Here is a 15,686-nt window from a genome sequence, read left to right as displayed (position 1 = left end):
CGGAGATGGTTATCATTTCATATTTTTTCTAAGAATCTCGAGGGAAAATCCTTTATATAAGGGTTGACAGAACAATGTGCTATGTGTTTAAAATAAAATAAGAGAACAAAATGGCAAACACATTGACAAATGGCAATTTTGAGTTTTAATGCCAATTCTGTAGTATTTTATCTAGTTTTTATATTAACGTTTAAATTCATTGTTCTAGGAATTGTCTAATAAAATGAGGAAGCAAAGAGAAAATGAAGATAATCCTCAATTCACTATTCAGATTTTCATGATTTAGTCAACTGACTGGTATTGATATTTGATAAATCCGCTTTGTTTCTTATAATGAATTTTCGGTATCTTTCATCTGGGCTTACATTACGTATTTGAAATATAAACACTACAAAAATGAAGCCCCCCAGCACCACAGCGGTGGCGATGGCAATAAGCGTGTGTCCTGGAAATTGCAGCGGTACTTCATCGACGTAAATCTGCAACAGAAAAAGCAAAGCCTTTAAGCTTTCTGAGCCTAATAATTCAAAACACTGAACTTTATGGTTCCCACATGGTGGGGACACTAGTAAACATTTAGCAAAATTCTGCCCAGACTTATTCAGCAGCCACAAAGCTTGGAAACAGTCTCTAGATAATTTGGTTAAGTAGGAACTTACGCACAATAGACAGGATAGGAGAATTCTCCTTATCGTCCTATGCCTTCATCCTGTGTCTTTAGGGGCAGAGGTAGGCAGATAGAACCACAGATGGCGGGACAATGTCCTAAATTCGGTTCTGGAGGCCCAAGGCCGGTGCCCTGGGAACACGGCCAGGACACGTTGAACGGTCTCACGTAGTCAGGGAAGGTGCTTCCTGAGCAGAATCTCAACCAATAAGTGAGTTCCCGGAAGAGAAGGAGCAGAAGGGACATTCCAGGTAGAGGGAATAAGCGTGAGCTCACTCAAGCTACCCTCTCTTTAGAAAATCCTCCCTGTGGGTGCTAAAATAGAGAAACATTTCTCTGTATTCAAAACGGTTTCTCTGTCTGAACGGATAATTAGTAGACAAGTTCCCGGAGGAGAGATGGATTAGTGACAGGAGGCACAGCGGCGCCTTTGCCTCTGAGCCTTTGGATAAGAACGGGTTCCATTCCTGTGACATGCAGAAGTGGGCGCATATGGAGACTAAGGTGCTTCAAGCCCAGTGGCTTATGTTTTCTGGGTGAAGTAGGAAGCAAGATCATCTTTTGAGGTAGAAGAAAGTGGAGTTGAATGGAAATAGAACAGCGGGGAATGTGGGAAAATGCTAATGGATAAGAAAAAGGATTGATAGGGGTAAAATGCAAGTTAAAGGTACCACCGTCCTCCCAGTGACCCAAGGAGGTAGCTGCTTTCTCAGAAACAGACCCTATATGCCATCAATTCTCCCACAATCGCTTTCAGATTCATCATTTCTAGTCCACTTCCAATATTGCTACCGCAGAACTTTATTGCCTCACTTTGTATAAATAAACTATTCGAACAGCCTCCTTGCCAAGCTGTCAATCCATTGCCAGAGTAATCTTAACTACCAGCCTCTCTACAAAACACTTAAAAAAAACTGAGGTTGCTTTATGCAACTAAAAGAATCTTGAACATATAGAACTGGTAGCAGAAGTAGGTGTCATAATCAACACAATTTAAAAGGTAGATTTGGCCAAGTGGTGTGGAGAGCAGTGGTAAACCTTTTTCCAATCTGGAAAGATAATTATCGTCATCATAATGGATTAACTGGTTTAACCATCTCCTATTGTACTTTAGAGCTCAGATTATGTATCCAATGGTACTGGAATTGTTGGGGATTTGAGAGAAAAATGTTAGATTTTGAATGTGGTCTTCATTATGGCACTACAAGATAATAAAAATCTCTCCTGGGGCTGGGTCTTCAGAGGAGACTGGATATTTAGTTTTATCAAGAAAGATCTCGTCTGTAGCCAATGAGAAAGACAATCGTGTGCTCCATGAAATTGCAAAAGTGACTTTTCTTTTCTGTGCTAAGGTTAGGGGACATCAGAGGAATCACTGTAATTAAACCGTCTTTTCCTCCATCTCTCTGCTCTGCTCCCTCAGTGTTGGCTAAGTTCCCTCGTAGTCCCTGTACTATGGTGTTGTTCCCTGAAACTGGGGCTGCCTTTGGAACAGAGGGGAGAAAAGGGAGAGGAAAATCATGGGATTCCCTCTGATGTGCTTCCTAGATCAGGCACCGCTTTTCCTACTTCCTCTCGCCAGCGGGGTGGATTTTCTCTCAGGATCTTGGGCGTCTGCACTGCCGCCATGGCCTCTGAGCACCGCGGGGCTGGGCTTGTGGCAGGGCCAGGACAGCGAAAGGAAAGGAGGTGGGGGCTGGGGGAGGTTGATTTTGTTATTGATAATGTGGCATCAGTATTTGACAATGAATGAGTAATCAATCAATGTAATCAAATCCTCATTCCTTCCCATTCCCCACAGGCAGCAGATGTCATTGTATGAGTAAGCAAAAGTGAGTCATTGCACATCATAGGGGGGTGTGGGGAGGCAGATTTGGGTTCCACATTCTTTAGACCTTGATAGCTTTTGGAAGATTCAAAACCTTACTCTTACAATGCACCTACCCAAAGGCAGGGTAGCAGTGGAAACTGTAATTTTTACAGACACATGTGACTATGGGAAGGGGAGGGTGAGAGGAAGGGCATTAAAAGTCAGGAAACCTAGATAAATATGGCAGGTGGAGAGGGAACAAAAATAAATACAGACGCTTATTATTAAAATTTCCCCAGCACCGATGGGTCCTGCCACCTGTCACGCGCCCTGAATACATCATCCCTGACAATGTCACCACCGTTCTTCAGGTCCCCTGTCTCCAAGCCTTGTCTATCACACAGATTCTGTCATTTCTAATCTCCAGTGTGTTTTGGACAGATGCCTGTCACGTTATTTCCTCAGCCATCACTCCACTTGACACCTGCGTATTCACTGTACCTGAAATTCTTCAATTAAGTTACAAAAAGTGACTCCTGAAACAATGGACACTCTGAAGTGAAAAAGCTCGGAGCCCTGTGGAATAAGCATACCGGGTCATTAGCAGCATCGACATGTATATTCCTTTAAGTAAAAGTATACACTGGGACCCCTTTTCCCCACAGATGTTGCGTTAAAAATTCCAGTCCCCTGAAGGCTCTGAGCATATACTGTATTTGCAAAATAAAAATAATGGAGGGAGAAGGACAAGAGTTTGGAAAAGAGGGATCAAATCGCTGCTGCTGCACTTTTAGAATGAAGAAACAGAAATATGAAACCCAACATGGCCTTGATGCATACATTGAGCTAATCCTCACATTCATGGTTTCTCAAGAGTTACTTAGATCATACCAACTTCATGTGTCTGAATGAGCAGCTGGAACCAGAGCCCATTTCCCCCTAGCTTTTGATACACCCTTCTGCTCCACCTTAACAGATAATATATTGGTCTTGTCTAGCAGCTCAAAAAATTTTAAGTTAATACTAAATTCAAGTTTCAGATATCTTTAGAAATAATAACATTGAAGGAAATGGAGGAAAAATAAACACTCTCCATATACTTTAAGGATGCTGTTTCCACTATTCATGGATATCTATACATTAAAACTAAGACCAATCTTAGTTTAGACATATACAATTAAAAAAATTGTAAATTTTTATTTATTGATTGCTTTTTTTTTTAGAGAGAGAGAAAGTGGAAGGGAGAAGGAAGAAGAGAGGATGAAGGTGAGAGAGAGAGAGAGAAACATTGATTTATTGTCCCACTTCTTTATGCATTCATTGGTTGATTTTTAAAATATATCTATATTTTTTATTGATTTCAGAGAGGAAGGGAGAGGAAGAGAGAGATAGAAACATCAGTGATGAGAGAGAATCATTGATCAGCTGTCTCCTGCATGCTCCCTACTGGGGGATTGAGCCTGAAACCTGGGCATGTGCCCTGCCTGACCAGGAATCAAACTGTGACCTCCTAGTTCATAGGTCGACACTCAACCACTGAGCCACACCAGCCAGACAGTTTATTTTTGTCTGTGCACTAACCAGGGATTGAACCCATAACCTTGGAGTATTGGGATGACGCTCTAACCAACTGAGCTACCTGGCCAGGGCTAGACATATACATTTCATTTAAACTCAAAACAAGAAAAACAAAAATGCTGCCAACTTACCCTTATGCTTAAGTTGAGGCCTGAAGGATTATATACTGGAACATGAAGAATAGATTCTAAGTAATTTTTCAGCCTCATTACATTTTCTGGTACAGTGTGTTCTAAAAGTACATGAAGTATATTTTAGGCACACATATGCTATTTTCTCATTTTGTATAAAACTTGTTACGTACATTGAGGTACAACAAAAGATTCCACTCTATGACATGACTAAGCTATCCCATATTTTTAGTTCTACTTGACTTTGTGGAGTATACATTTATGGGAGATTAGGCCTCATATCTTGCATTACATCTTTTCAGGGGCATTATTGAAACAGAGAAGACCTCCGATCACCTAAATTCAGGCTGACTTTTCCTTCCAGCTCCAGGCTCATGACCACTCCTAACCTACACATACTTTGTGTCTTTGGCAATGAGATAACTTCAGGACCACCTTAGTGGTTGGTAAGTGACTTAAAATAAGGTGGCTGGAAAGTTTCACAATAGGATAATGGAAACCTTTTCCTAAAAACGTTATCAGTTATTCCTGCCTTTCTTTTTGTTTTTTAATATATTTTATTGATTTTTTACAGAGAGGAAGGGAGAGGGACAGAGAGCCAGAAACATCGATGAGAGAGAAACATCAATCAGCTGCCTCCTGCACACCTCCCACTGGGGATGTGCCCGCAACCAAGGTACATGCCCTTGACCGGAATCGAACCTGGGACCCTTCAGTCCACAGGCCGACACTCTATCCACTGAGCCAAACCGGCTAGGGCAGTTCCTGCCTTTCTTATAGTTTTTTCTAAACCCAGACGTGCAGTGTTGGAGTTAGAAATTGCAGAATCTAAAGAGAATAAAAAGCTATGATTGCAGCATTTGCCAATTGCCATGGTGTAAATACTCTCACCATAGCTAATTTTAAGCTACCAATGGTTTAACAACCAGTATTCAAAATGCTTGAAGGCTTAAGAATCAGTGCTCAAAAGTTGGTAACAACAGGTTCCGGCATACCACAGAAAATGGGATGTTAGTTAAAGCAAAATATTTAGTTTTCTTTATTAATTTTTCATTCCAAAAATGCATATGTTGGGTAGAGTAAGACTCACTGAATATCAAAAGTCTGGATATTTGGTAACATTAATGACTGATCAAAATTTCATTTAACTCTATTGATCTATCAATTGATCGCCTTAAAGTATTCATACATAAACAATCACAAAACATGCAATAAAAGCCTACATATTTGAGGTAAAATTGAATTGTGGAAAATTTCATTCTTTTTTTTTTTTTTTTTTTTTTTTTTTTTTTTTAAATATATTTTATTGATATTTCACAGAGAGGAAGGGAGAGGGATAGAGAGCTAGAAACATCGATGAGAGAGAAACATCGATCAGCTGCCTCCTGCACACCTCCCACTGAGGATGTGCCCGCAACCAAGGTACATGCCCTTGACCGGAATCGAACCCGGGACCTTTCAGTCCGCAGGCCGACGCTCTATCCACTGAGCCAAACCGGTTTCGGCGAAAATTTCATTCTTATTTAAAAATATTTCTGTATCTTTCCAATTATTTTATCATAAAATCTTTAAGAAATTTCCTCATATAATTAGAAGATAAATCCAATAGATTATCTGGCAACACCTTTTGTAGTCTCCTGTGAAAGGGGACACTTAGGCCAACATGTAGCAGAAATCCAATCAATCATTTTTGCTACAAATCTACAGAAGAGATTTCAAATATTCCACATTTAAATTCTTCAAAAATGCTTTTATGTCATAGAGTCTAGGTCACTGGAAGTGATGATGAAATAAGTGGAAGATAATAGAAGTAGAATGAACAGCAATGTGTCAACTGATTCAAATTCTTTTCCAAAGATTTCCTGGCTGTCTTTTGTGCAGTTCTTGTAAACCACTTATCTAGGTAATAACACCACTTATAAGATAAAATAATTATAGAAAAGAAGCAAACCCTACTGATTTCCCAGAGTTTCCTCCCATTCACTTCCATCACAGTAACCAGATATGGCGTTTCCACTGGGATATGTCCATCCTCACTGTGAATTTCCAAAGAAATTGGATATTGCAAAACTGGAAATTTAAAACGAGGAACCTAAAAGACAAATGCCAAGAATGATTGTAAATTTGGAAAATTCAATACTAATTTGATTTCCTGGTAAAGAAAGCATAGCCACATCCCCAAGAGTTTGGCTACTCTAAATTAAATGGGCTTCTTATATACAGCAAAATCAATGTGAACTCCAAAAGTAATATGCAAACATTGTGCTAACAAATTTTATAACTTTCTATGGGCCTTTTTCACAGGACTTGACTATGAGGATATGCAAACTTTTTTGACTAACCTAGATCCCATAAGACACTGCATGGCCTGGATACTGTCTGGCTCCCTCATACCTCTCTCCCTGTCAGTCAAATACCATGCACAAAGGGCAGAGATGGGGAAGGGCTCAGTAACTGTGCTCAACATTATTAGTTATTAAGGAAGGCAAATCAGAACCACCAGGAGACACCATTTCACACCTATTAGGGCAGCTATCACAATTTATTACTGGTAAGCAGCTTACAAAGCAAGGAGACAAAATTCAGAAAGACTTAGTATTATTGGACTTTTCCCCCTTTCTTGGGGATTTTATTTACTCAGGCTCTGGAGTCAGAGTTTAAATCTAACTCCATCACATATGAATGATGTTACCTTTGGCAAATTATCTGTCTTTGCTGTTTTTCGAATGAAATCATAGTGACAGCTCAGAGCAGTGTTTAGTAGACAGTAAATGCTCAAGAAATATTATTGTAATTCAGCAAGGGGGGAGTTGTAGAGGTATGTAACAACAGCCCTCATAATTTATTGACTGTGACCCTATGCCCATTATTGAGATAAATCACTTAATATAATGCTATGTATTTTATTACATGTAAAGATAAATCACTTAAGATTATATATATAGTCTTACAAGACATTTGAAGTAGATCTACTTGAAAGCACTACCAAGTACACACTGAACTAGGCTAATGCAAACATCAACATGAACTTGATACATGTTTGAATGCTTTGAGACTAACAGAAGGAAATATTTGAGACAACCCATCTTCTTCACCAATATATACTGTCACTAGAGGCCCGGTGCATGAAATTCATGCACTCGAGGGAGTCTCTCAGCCTGGCCTGAGCCCTCTAGAAGTCCAGGAGCCACTGGGGAATGTCCAACTGACGGCTTAGGCCCACTCGGCCTAAGCTGTCAGTTGGACATCCTTAGCACTGCCGTGGAGGTGGGAGAGGCTCCCGCCACTGCTGCGGTGCTTGCCAGCTGTGAGCCTGGCTTCTGGCTGAGCGGCGCTCCTCCTGTGGGAGCGCACTGACTACCAGGGGGCAGCTCCTGCGTTGAGTGTCTGCCCTCTGGTGGTCAGTGTGCATCATAGCAACCGGTTGTTCTGCCATTTGGTCAATTTGCGTATTAGCTTTTTATTATATAGGATGTATTTTGTTACCACTATCAGACTGAACTTCTTGACAATAAGGGTTTCAACTTCTATTATCCAAGACCTGTAATACTAAATATTTTTGAATGAATCAATGTTTGCCATAATGTAGTGGATGGGGTGTTTGATAAGTTACAAATTGTTTTCATGTAGATATGAATGGGTATATCTATAAGAACCTGTGCAATGGACAGGGCAGTGCAAGTATTGTTCTATTTTACAGGTGATGTTAATTAACTTGTGTGAGGACAATTAAATCCAGATCTTTTTAGCTCGGTATCACATTTAGATCTATATCATAAGACGACATTATTTCTATGTCATAGTTTTCATATGTAACCAAAACGCACATTTCAAAATACCTAAGTAATATGAAAGCATTCTGTCTTCAGGTAATTAAAAATTACCTTACCTTTTCTCTGCAATCTGAGAAAGTAACAGCGTATGAAAACTTCTGATCATTTGTGCAATTACACTGCTCCCGAGTAGACTTATTAGCACACTGTTTGAATTTACCAGATTTCTGCAAATAGAATTAGTAAAGGTTGACTTTTTTCCCTGTGGCAGGATTTCTACAAACTGAGTAAATCTTCAATAAATATTTGTCCCTTGAATAAAGAAAGTTCCTGAGAAAGGGGGAGAAGTCCAATAGTAATGAGTCTTTCTGAATGTTGTCCCCTCGCTTTGTAATTTGATCCCAAGTATCACTCAGCTGCTTGCCAGTAATAAATTGTGATCGCTTTCCTAATGGGTGTGTGTGAAATGGTGTCTCATGGTGGTTTTGATTCACCTTTCAACTAATACTGTTGAGTAAAGTCACTGAGCCCTTCCCCAACTCCGCGTGGTATTGCCTCATCCTGGAATGCTCTTTGTCTGCCCTTTACCCTCTGCACTCCTCCTCATCTTCAGTCTGGCTCCCTAGGACTAGGTTAGGCATCCCTGATCCACATTCATATTGTGTGTTTGGTGTGTCTCCACTACATGTCTATCTTAAACTTTAGGGTAAGGATCAACTGGGAGATTTTTTTTTTAATTCAGATTTCAGGACTACACCCCATAGTTTCTGATTCAATAGCTATGGGGTGAGAATGAGAAAGCTGTGTTTTTAGAAATATTCCCAAGTGATTCTGGTTCCGGTTATGCAGGGCCATGCTGTTCACAAACACTGCACTGGATCCTGCTATTTAGTTTGTGTAACTTTTTCTTTAATGCCCGTTCTCCCCCATTACAGTGCAGATCCATAAAGGTATCGTGCTTATCATGTTCATTGCTCTGTCCTCAGAGCATGTCTGCACAGCACCTGATAACACTGGAAATGCTGAAATTAGCATTTGTTGAATTTCAAAAGATGCATAAAAAACTCTCATCTACTTAGGTGTATATTAAATAATTTCTCATTCAACTCTCCCCTGCCCCAAACCTGAAAAAACCCCTAAAGATTCCCATGTAAATATAGTAAGGTCATATTTCAATAGAGGAGGCTTGACTCTGGTGACACAAGGTTTACTAGTATCTATGCGAGAAACTGGCAGTGAAGAACTTAGTATTATAGTTGCTCATTCTCTGGAGTAGAGCTTATCTTGAAATTTAAGATTCAATAAGAAGTCAACCTCCTCATGTTGTATGTGCATGTAACAGTATGTATGTAAATGTGTATTATTAGTTTGTTCAACAATTTTTAAGTGTTTCCCATGCTGGGCACTGTTCTTGGTACTAAAGATACAGAAGAGAACAAAATAGGAGTCTTTACCCCTGACCTCTCCTCCCATTAGGATTTCAAATGGGATGAAAGCATCTTTTCGCAAATGAAAAGAGCCCCCAGACCCATCTCACATCTCCAGCACAGGGAAAAGCGTGGTGTCCATAAGCAAAGAAGAGCGTTTGTCCCCACATAGGCACATTTAAACTCTTGGAGAGGTTCTGCCTGGAAAACAACCCAGGAGCACTCTGCCTCTGTGGAGTGTGGAGAGAACTAGGTAGAGAATAGAGGAAAAGTACATTATAGGGTAGCTTCTTGAGGAAATTTTATAGATGCCGGTGGAATCTCTTTCTAGAAAAAACCACCTACCTGCCTATTTATGTGTACAAACAGACATTCATATCCATTCATGAACTCACTCTCTCTCTCTCTCTCTCTCTCTCTCTCTCTCTCTCTCTCTCTCTCTCACACACACACACCCCCCACACACAATGACATAAAATGGCTTCTTTTGTTAAAAGCTCTCCATTGTCTTCCCATCTCACAGAGTAAAAGGCAGGTTCTTACAATGACTTATAAAGTCCTCCGTGACTTGGCCTTGGCATTACCTATGACCTGATTTCTTCAAGGTTGATCTGCTCTAGCCACGCTGGCCTCCTCATCCTGGAATGCTCTTTGTTCTTCAAATATGTCAGGCATATTTCCAACTCTGGGCCTTTGCAGTTTCAAACAGTTCGTCTGTCTGGAATGCTCTTCTGCCAGATATGACATGGCATACGCCGTCACTGTGCTTAGGTTTTTGCTTAAATGTTACTTTCATTGTGAAGCCCTCCTTAACTACTCTATTTAGAGTTGTAATTCCCATCTCCACTATTACCCATCCCGACCCCCCTGCCTTATTCCCTGCCTTATTTTTCCTCTTTGTACTTATTACAATTTTACATACTTTATACATTTATTTTATTTATTGTATTCCATAAAAAAAATAAACTACATAAGGCAGGGTTGTTGTGTGTGCGTTGTTTTTTTAAAAATCTATTTTGTTCTCTGACCTCTTTAGAGTCCTTGTTTCTAAAACCATATCCAGATGTAGCAGTAAAACGAGAGGAACTAAAGTAGTAGTAGGAGAAACGGGTAGCCGTAGTAGTAGTATTAATCATCATCATTACCATCATTATCACCACTATCATCACCACCATCATCACCACCAGCACCATGAATCACCACCTTAATCACCATCACCACCATCATCACTATCACCATCATCACTATCACCACCATCATCACCATCATCACCACCATCATCATCATCATCATCATCATCATCATCATCATCACCATCAAGAGCAGATGGAGCATTGTACTAAATGCACCTTTTCATTTAATCCCTGTAGCTATGTTCAACTGTAATTTTACTCAATGATTTCTTGAATTCAAATAAATACTAGTTTAGTTATAAAAAAAATTACTTGCCTTTGACTTGTGAAATAGATTTCTTGGTATGGGTTTGCTAGGATCTACATGATAAAAATTATCTGTAAGTGGAATGGCAATTCCCATATTAGATGGAGGCCTGTAGTTTATCTGCAGGTGATTAAACAAAGAAAATGTATAGCTCATTATTTACTATGTCTTCAATTTAAATATCTTAACTTTCCAGAAAAGCATTCAAAGCAAATATTTTGCTTTTAGTTCCAGGTATTAAAGTAAATTTCTATTTACCCTACACTCCCAATTCAGTATTTTCTGGAATTTCAACAACCCTAGTCCGTGGCAATATAACGTGAAACTTGTAAATAAGTTAAAAACTTTTTAGTACTTAAAACAGTGGCCATTAAGTCAATGCAAAATAGTTTAAACATCTTATAAAAAGTCCTAGTGACATATTTAGTAAATAATTCTTCAAGTTTGGTTATTTGCTTTTTTTGGTCACAAAAATTATAAGTAGTAAGCTAGTTAGCAGAGTAATCATTTATATTTTTAAAAAGAGTCACAGATTCTGACAAGGCAAAAATTATAATTGTTACTACATTGAAATTGGGCATATATATTACATACACACACACACACACACACACACACACACACATACACTCAAGATGGGTCAAAATAATGGCAAATAACTTCATATTTTGCAAAATCCTATGATTATGCCACTACTGATATACATAAATGATGTTAATAATGATGAAACTAAGTTACCAAGAAAAATAATTATTTCTGAAGGTTTTTACATTTTAGAAATAAATAATAATCATATCCTTAAAATGACATAAGGACTGAAAAATAACTGGAGTGTTGTGAGCACCTTAAGAAAGGAATGCTAAGACTGAAAGGCTAGCCAATCACACAAAAGTAATACATTACTGGTACTCTTAAAACAACCTGCTTAGGTTTTTCTAGTGTTTTTGTTTGTTTGTTTGTTTGTTTTACCGGCAAAGTTTTGATCATATTAAAATCCTGACTGTCTTTGTGGACTCCATTGATCCAGTCTTCCATGGGGATAAATGTGCTAGGAATGTGGTGCATAGTCTTGAGATAACTGCAGCTGCTTTTCAATGTTGGTATAAACGTTGTAACAAAGCAGTCAGTGGATGCTCCCCAGACAATAAGTGCCAGTGAAGTTGAACCCTGGAAATATCCAAAGAAATGAAGGTTATTTAAAGTAACTGTTACAGGATGCATGTGCCCACTCAAAGTTCGTATGCTGATATCTTAACCGCTCGCATCTCAGAATGTGACTGCATTTGGAGACAGGCCCTTGAGAGAGGCACCTCAGTTAAAACGAGGTCAATAGCATAGGTCCTAATTCCATGTGAGGGGTTTCCTTATACCAAAAGGAAATTCAGACAGAGATACACACACAGAGAAGATGATGTGAAGACACAGGGAAAGGGGCCTTAGAAGAAACCAGCCCTGCTGACACCTTGAACTTGGGCTTCTAGCCTCTAGAACAGCCGTGGGCAAACTACGGCCCGCGGGCCGGATCCGGCCTGTTCGGCTGTTCTATCCCGCCCGCGGAGCCGAAAGAGCGGAGGGTTCTCTTGCTCTCCCCTCCGCTCCTTCATCAGCAGCAGTGTTAACATGGCAACGTCGGAAACACGGCCACAGCTCCTTCTTCTGAGTGGGCGGATTTATATCCGCCCATTCAGTAGAAGGAACAACCTCTCAATCTTCCAGAGGCTCCTTGTAATGCCCGCGGACGCGTCCCCCGACATCACCCTGGGAATGCGTAGACACGTTAGTTATCGTGGTGATGTAGGGAGACACGCCCCTGGAGAGCACAGTATCAGAGCATTAGCTAAAAAGGAGACCAACAACACTGTTCCCACTGAAGTTGATGTTTTAAAGACCAAAAACCTTTCAACCCAGTCTACATTGCCATCTACATCTACGTCCCGGGCATAATTTGGAAGTTGCACTAAAGAAAATGTTTAATTTACTGTTTACACATTTTGTTCTTTTCTATTTGTTTTAGTTTTAAATTATTTTATTATATTTAAGTTTAATTTGAAAGACTTTTGTACCTTTCCTTTGTTAGGCAATTTTATTTTGCCTTTGCCATCTTCAATATAAGGTATGTTACTGTGCTATGATTCCTCCATTTTTTGAAGTTTCAAATTATAATAATTAGTGTTTACATTCTTCTTGTTAAAATGTTTGAAATGAATAAAACTATTGAAATAAAATAAAAAAAAGACCGTACCCTTTTATGTAATGATGTTTACTTTGAATTTATATTAGTTCACACAAACACTCCATCCATGCTTTTGTCCCGGCCCTCCGGTCCAGTTTAAGAACACATTGTGGCCCTCGAGTCAAAAAGTTTGCCCACCCCTGGCTCTAGAATCATGAGAAAATAAATTTGTGTTGTTTAAGCCACTCAGTCTGTGGTATTTTGTTATGGTAGCTCTAGCAAAATAACACAGTAACCAACTAAATAATATAGAAAAAGAAAAGTAATAGAAAAAGGAAAAAAAAAAACACACCCAGAAATAGAGTGATAAGTTTGACAAAAAGATCTGTTTCAGAATAAATCATAACAGAAAACACATTGTTTTCCCGGAAGAAAAACATTCCAATCTCATTGGATGTGGACAACTTTTGGAAATGAGCAAGAGTCAGGAAGTCCATACTAAAGAAACAGCGTAGTCACATCCAACCCACATTGACGGGGCTTCCCCCAGTCACTGAGGGCACCTGGGTATTTGCTTTGATGATATGAATAAAGTAATTCAGATTGGTACACATTTTGGAAAAAAATTATTCACTTAGCAATCACTGTATTTCACACAGATCTGCTTTTAGTAGGAATTTATGCACAATAAGTATATTTGAACCTGGAACAATATTAAACATTCAATAAAATTTGATAAATTCTCTTTGAAATTTAAAATATTTTTGGAATTTTAAGAATGTAGAAATACTAATAACGCCAGTGGTATAGTAAACTCTGGTAGTGGTCATTTTTTTTTTTTTTTTTTGATTTATTTATTTATTTTTTTTTTTTTTTTCAAATTTTTATTAAGGTATTATATGTGTACATATCTTACCATTGCCCCCCACCCCCACCCCACTCCCATACATGCCCTCACCCCCCAATGTTTTGTATCCGTTGCTTACTCTTATATACATGCATATAAGTCCTTCAGTGGTAGTGGTCATTTTGCTTCTATTCCCATATGCTGTAGCCATTAAAATTGATGTATTTTTAATGAATTTTTGCCCAAACACATTGAACCAGATGTAAGCAGAATTATACCATTAAAGGAAATTTGGGGATGGCAGGGAAGCACAAGTTACATAAAAGACAAGGAAGCGAACAGAAAAAGCCAGAATGTTGGGCATTCTATAATATGTCTGACCCAGTTTCTACAGATTCAGTGGCAGGGGAAGAAAATGGAATAGTACTTTTCAACTCAAAAGAGACTTAAGGGATAAAGTAATTATATACTATATGGATTTTGTTTGGATCTCAATTCAAACAAACCAACTATAAAATTTTTTGAGAGAATTGGGGAAATTTGATTATAGACTGAGTTTTATAGGACTTATAAGTTGTAAGACAAAAATTCAGTTATAAAAGTTTTAGGGATGATACTGGCACTGAAGGATAATACACAGATTTTCAGAGATGTATACTGAAGCATATAGGAGTGAAATGACATGATGTTTGCTATTTGTTTACAAATGTCAGAATCTAAACAAAAAATTAGACAGGGATGATAAAACAAAACTAGCAAAATCTTGACTAATTCGAGTTTAAAAGATACATGGAAATTCTACTTTTGTCCACTTGTTAATGTTTTCATGATAAAAAAGCTTTAGAATATGTAGAAAAGAATTTATTGACTCAAGGATTAAAACATAGTTAAGTGGTAGGAGCAAATTTTCTAAAGTGTATATACAATGCTCTCCCAATTTTAGGGGAAAATACTGTAGGCTCAAAGTGATTGAACATTTCCTGTTTTAGATGCCCTACTTGAATCATCACTTTTAATTCTCAAAACAACATTATGAGGTAGGTATTATTGTTATCTTCTCTATTTTATAGATAAGGAAACTTAACCACAGCAAAGTAACCTTCTCAAGTTCACATAGAAAGTACCAGAAATGAGCTCTAATTCAGGTAGTCTTTTCCAGAGCTCACTCTTTTAAACCCTAACCCTAACTCTTCTTTTCCTTAGCTTACACATTAAATTTTCTATAATTAATGATTTCTCTGTAATTAAAGAAGATCTTACTTGATGCAAAGCTTTGCTAGCTACAGAAATTTCCATTAGGAATCTATCAGTATCATCAAAGGAGCCTTTAGCTTTAACATCCAACAAAGTTGGGTTTCCAACAATTACTTTCAGTAGTGGTACTTCAAGTGTATGAACACCTATAAAAACAAAGCTAATGGTTAATATTAAATTATAGATGTTTTTAACAATTTAATAATGATTGGCTACTACAGAATCTGTTATGAAGACTGCATAATGGCCATGAATACAGTTAATATAGAGTTAACTTTAATAGTTATTAGAAAAATTTAACTTTGCAAATATTTTCTCCAAATTTCTCACAAAAATATTGCTCTGCTCCACCCCTTAGTCCTCAGCCAGGTTCTGAAATGCATGTAAAGGTCGTTTGGTTAGTACTGGTCACCCTGAGATGGATAACTCAGTAGAGAAACTGAAGGGCAGAGATTACTGAATCATATGGTAGTTCTATTTTTAATGCTTTCCATAGTGGCCCAGTCAAGTTACAGTCCTACTTCTCTCCACATCCTCAGCAACATTTGTTATCTTGTCTTTTAGATAATAGTCATTCTAACAGCTG

The 15,686-nt window shown here is 38.4% G+C and overlaps 1 protein-coding gene across 1 annotated transcript in view; it reads right to left on the bottom strand.

Annotated features, from left to right (window-relative positions):
• Window positions 1-275: 275 nt before the first annotated feature.
• CATSPERB (cation channel sperm associated auxiliary subunit beta) overlaps window positions 276-15,686 on the bottom strand; it is a gene marked incomplete at both ends in the record, with an annotated part of 81,423 nt that continues 66,012 nt past the window's right edge. Inside the window, 8 exons of the mRNA XM_080683762.1 lie at window positions 276-479; window positions 2,979-3,053; window positions 4,187-4,287; window positions 6,143-6,278; window positions 8,076-8,186; window positions 10,836-10,946; window positions 11,796-11,993; window positions 15,107-15,246. Of these exons, the coding sequence (XP_080539888.1) occupies window positions 276-479; window positions 2,979-3,053; window positions 4,187-4,287; window positions 6,143-6,278; window positions 8,076-8,186; window positions 10,836-10,946; window positions 11,796-11,993; window positions 15,107-15,246 (1,076 nt within the window). The remainder of the gene's footprint in view (window positions 480-2,978; window positions 3,054-4,186; window positions 4,288-6,142; window positions 6,279-8,075; window positions 8,187-10,835; window positions 10,947-11,795; window positions 11,994-15,106; window positions 15,247-15,686) is intronic.

Source organism: Plecotus auritus (assembly GCF_963455305.1).
Source record: "Plecotus auritus genome assembly, chromosome: 1".
NCBI classification, from domain to species: Eukaryota; Metazoa; Chordata; class Mammalia; order Chiroptera; family Vespertilionidae; genus Plecotus; species Plecotus auritus.
The sequence above is the reverse complement of the archived record's forward strand: the minus strand, read 5'-3'. Positions and strand labels throughout refer to the sequence as shown.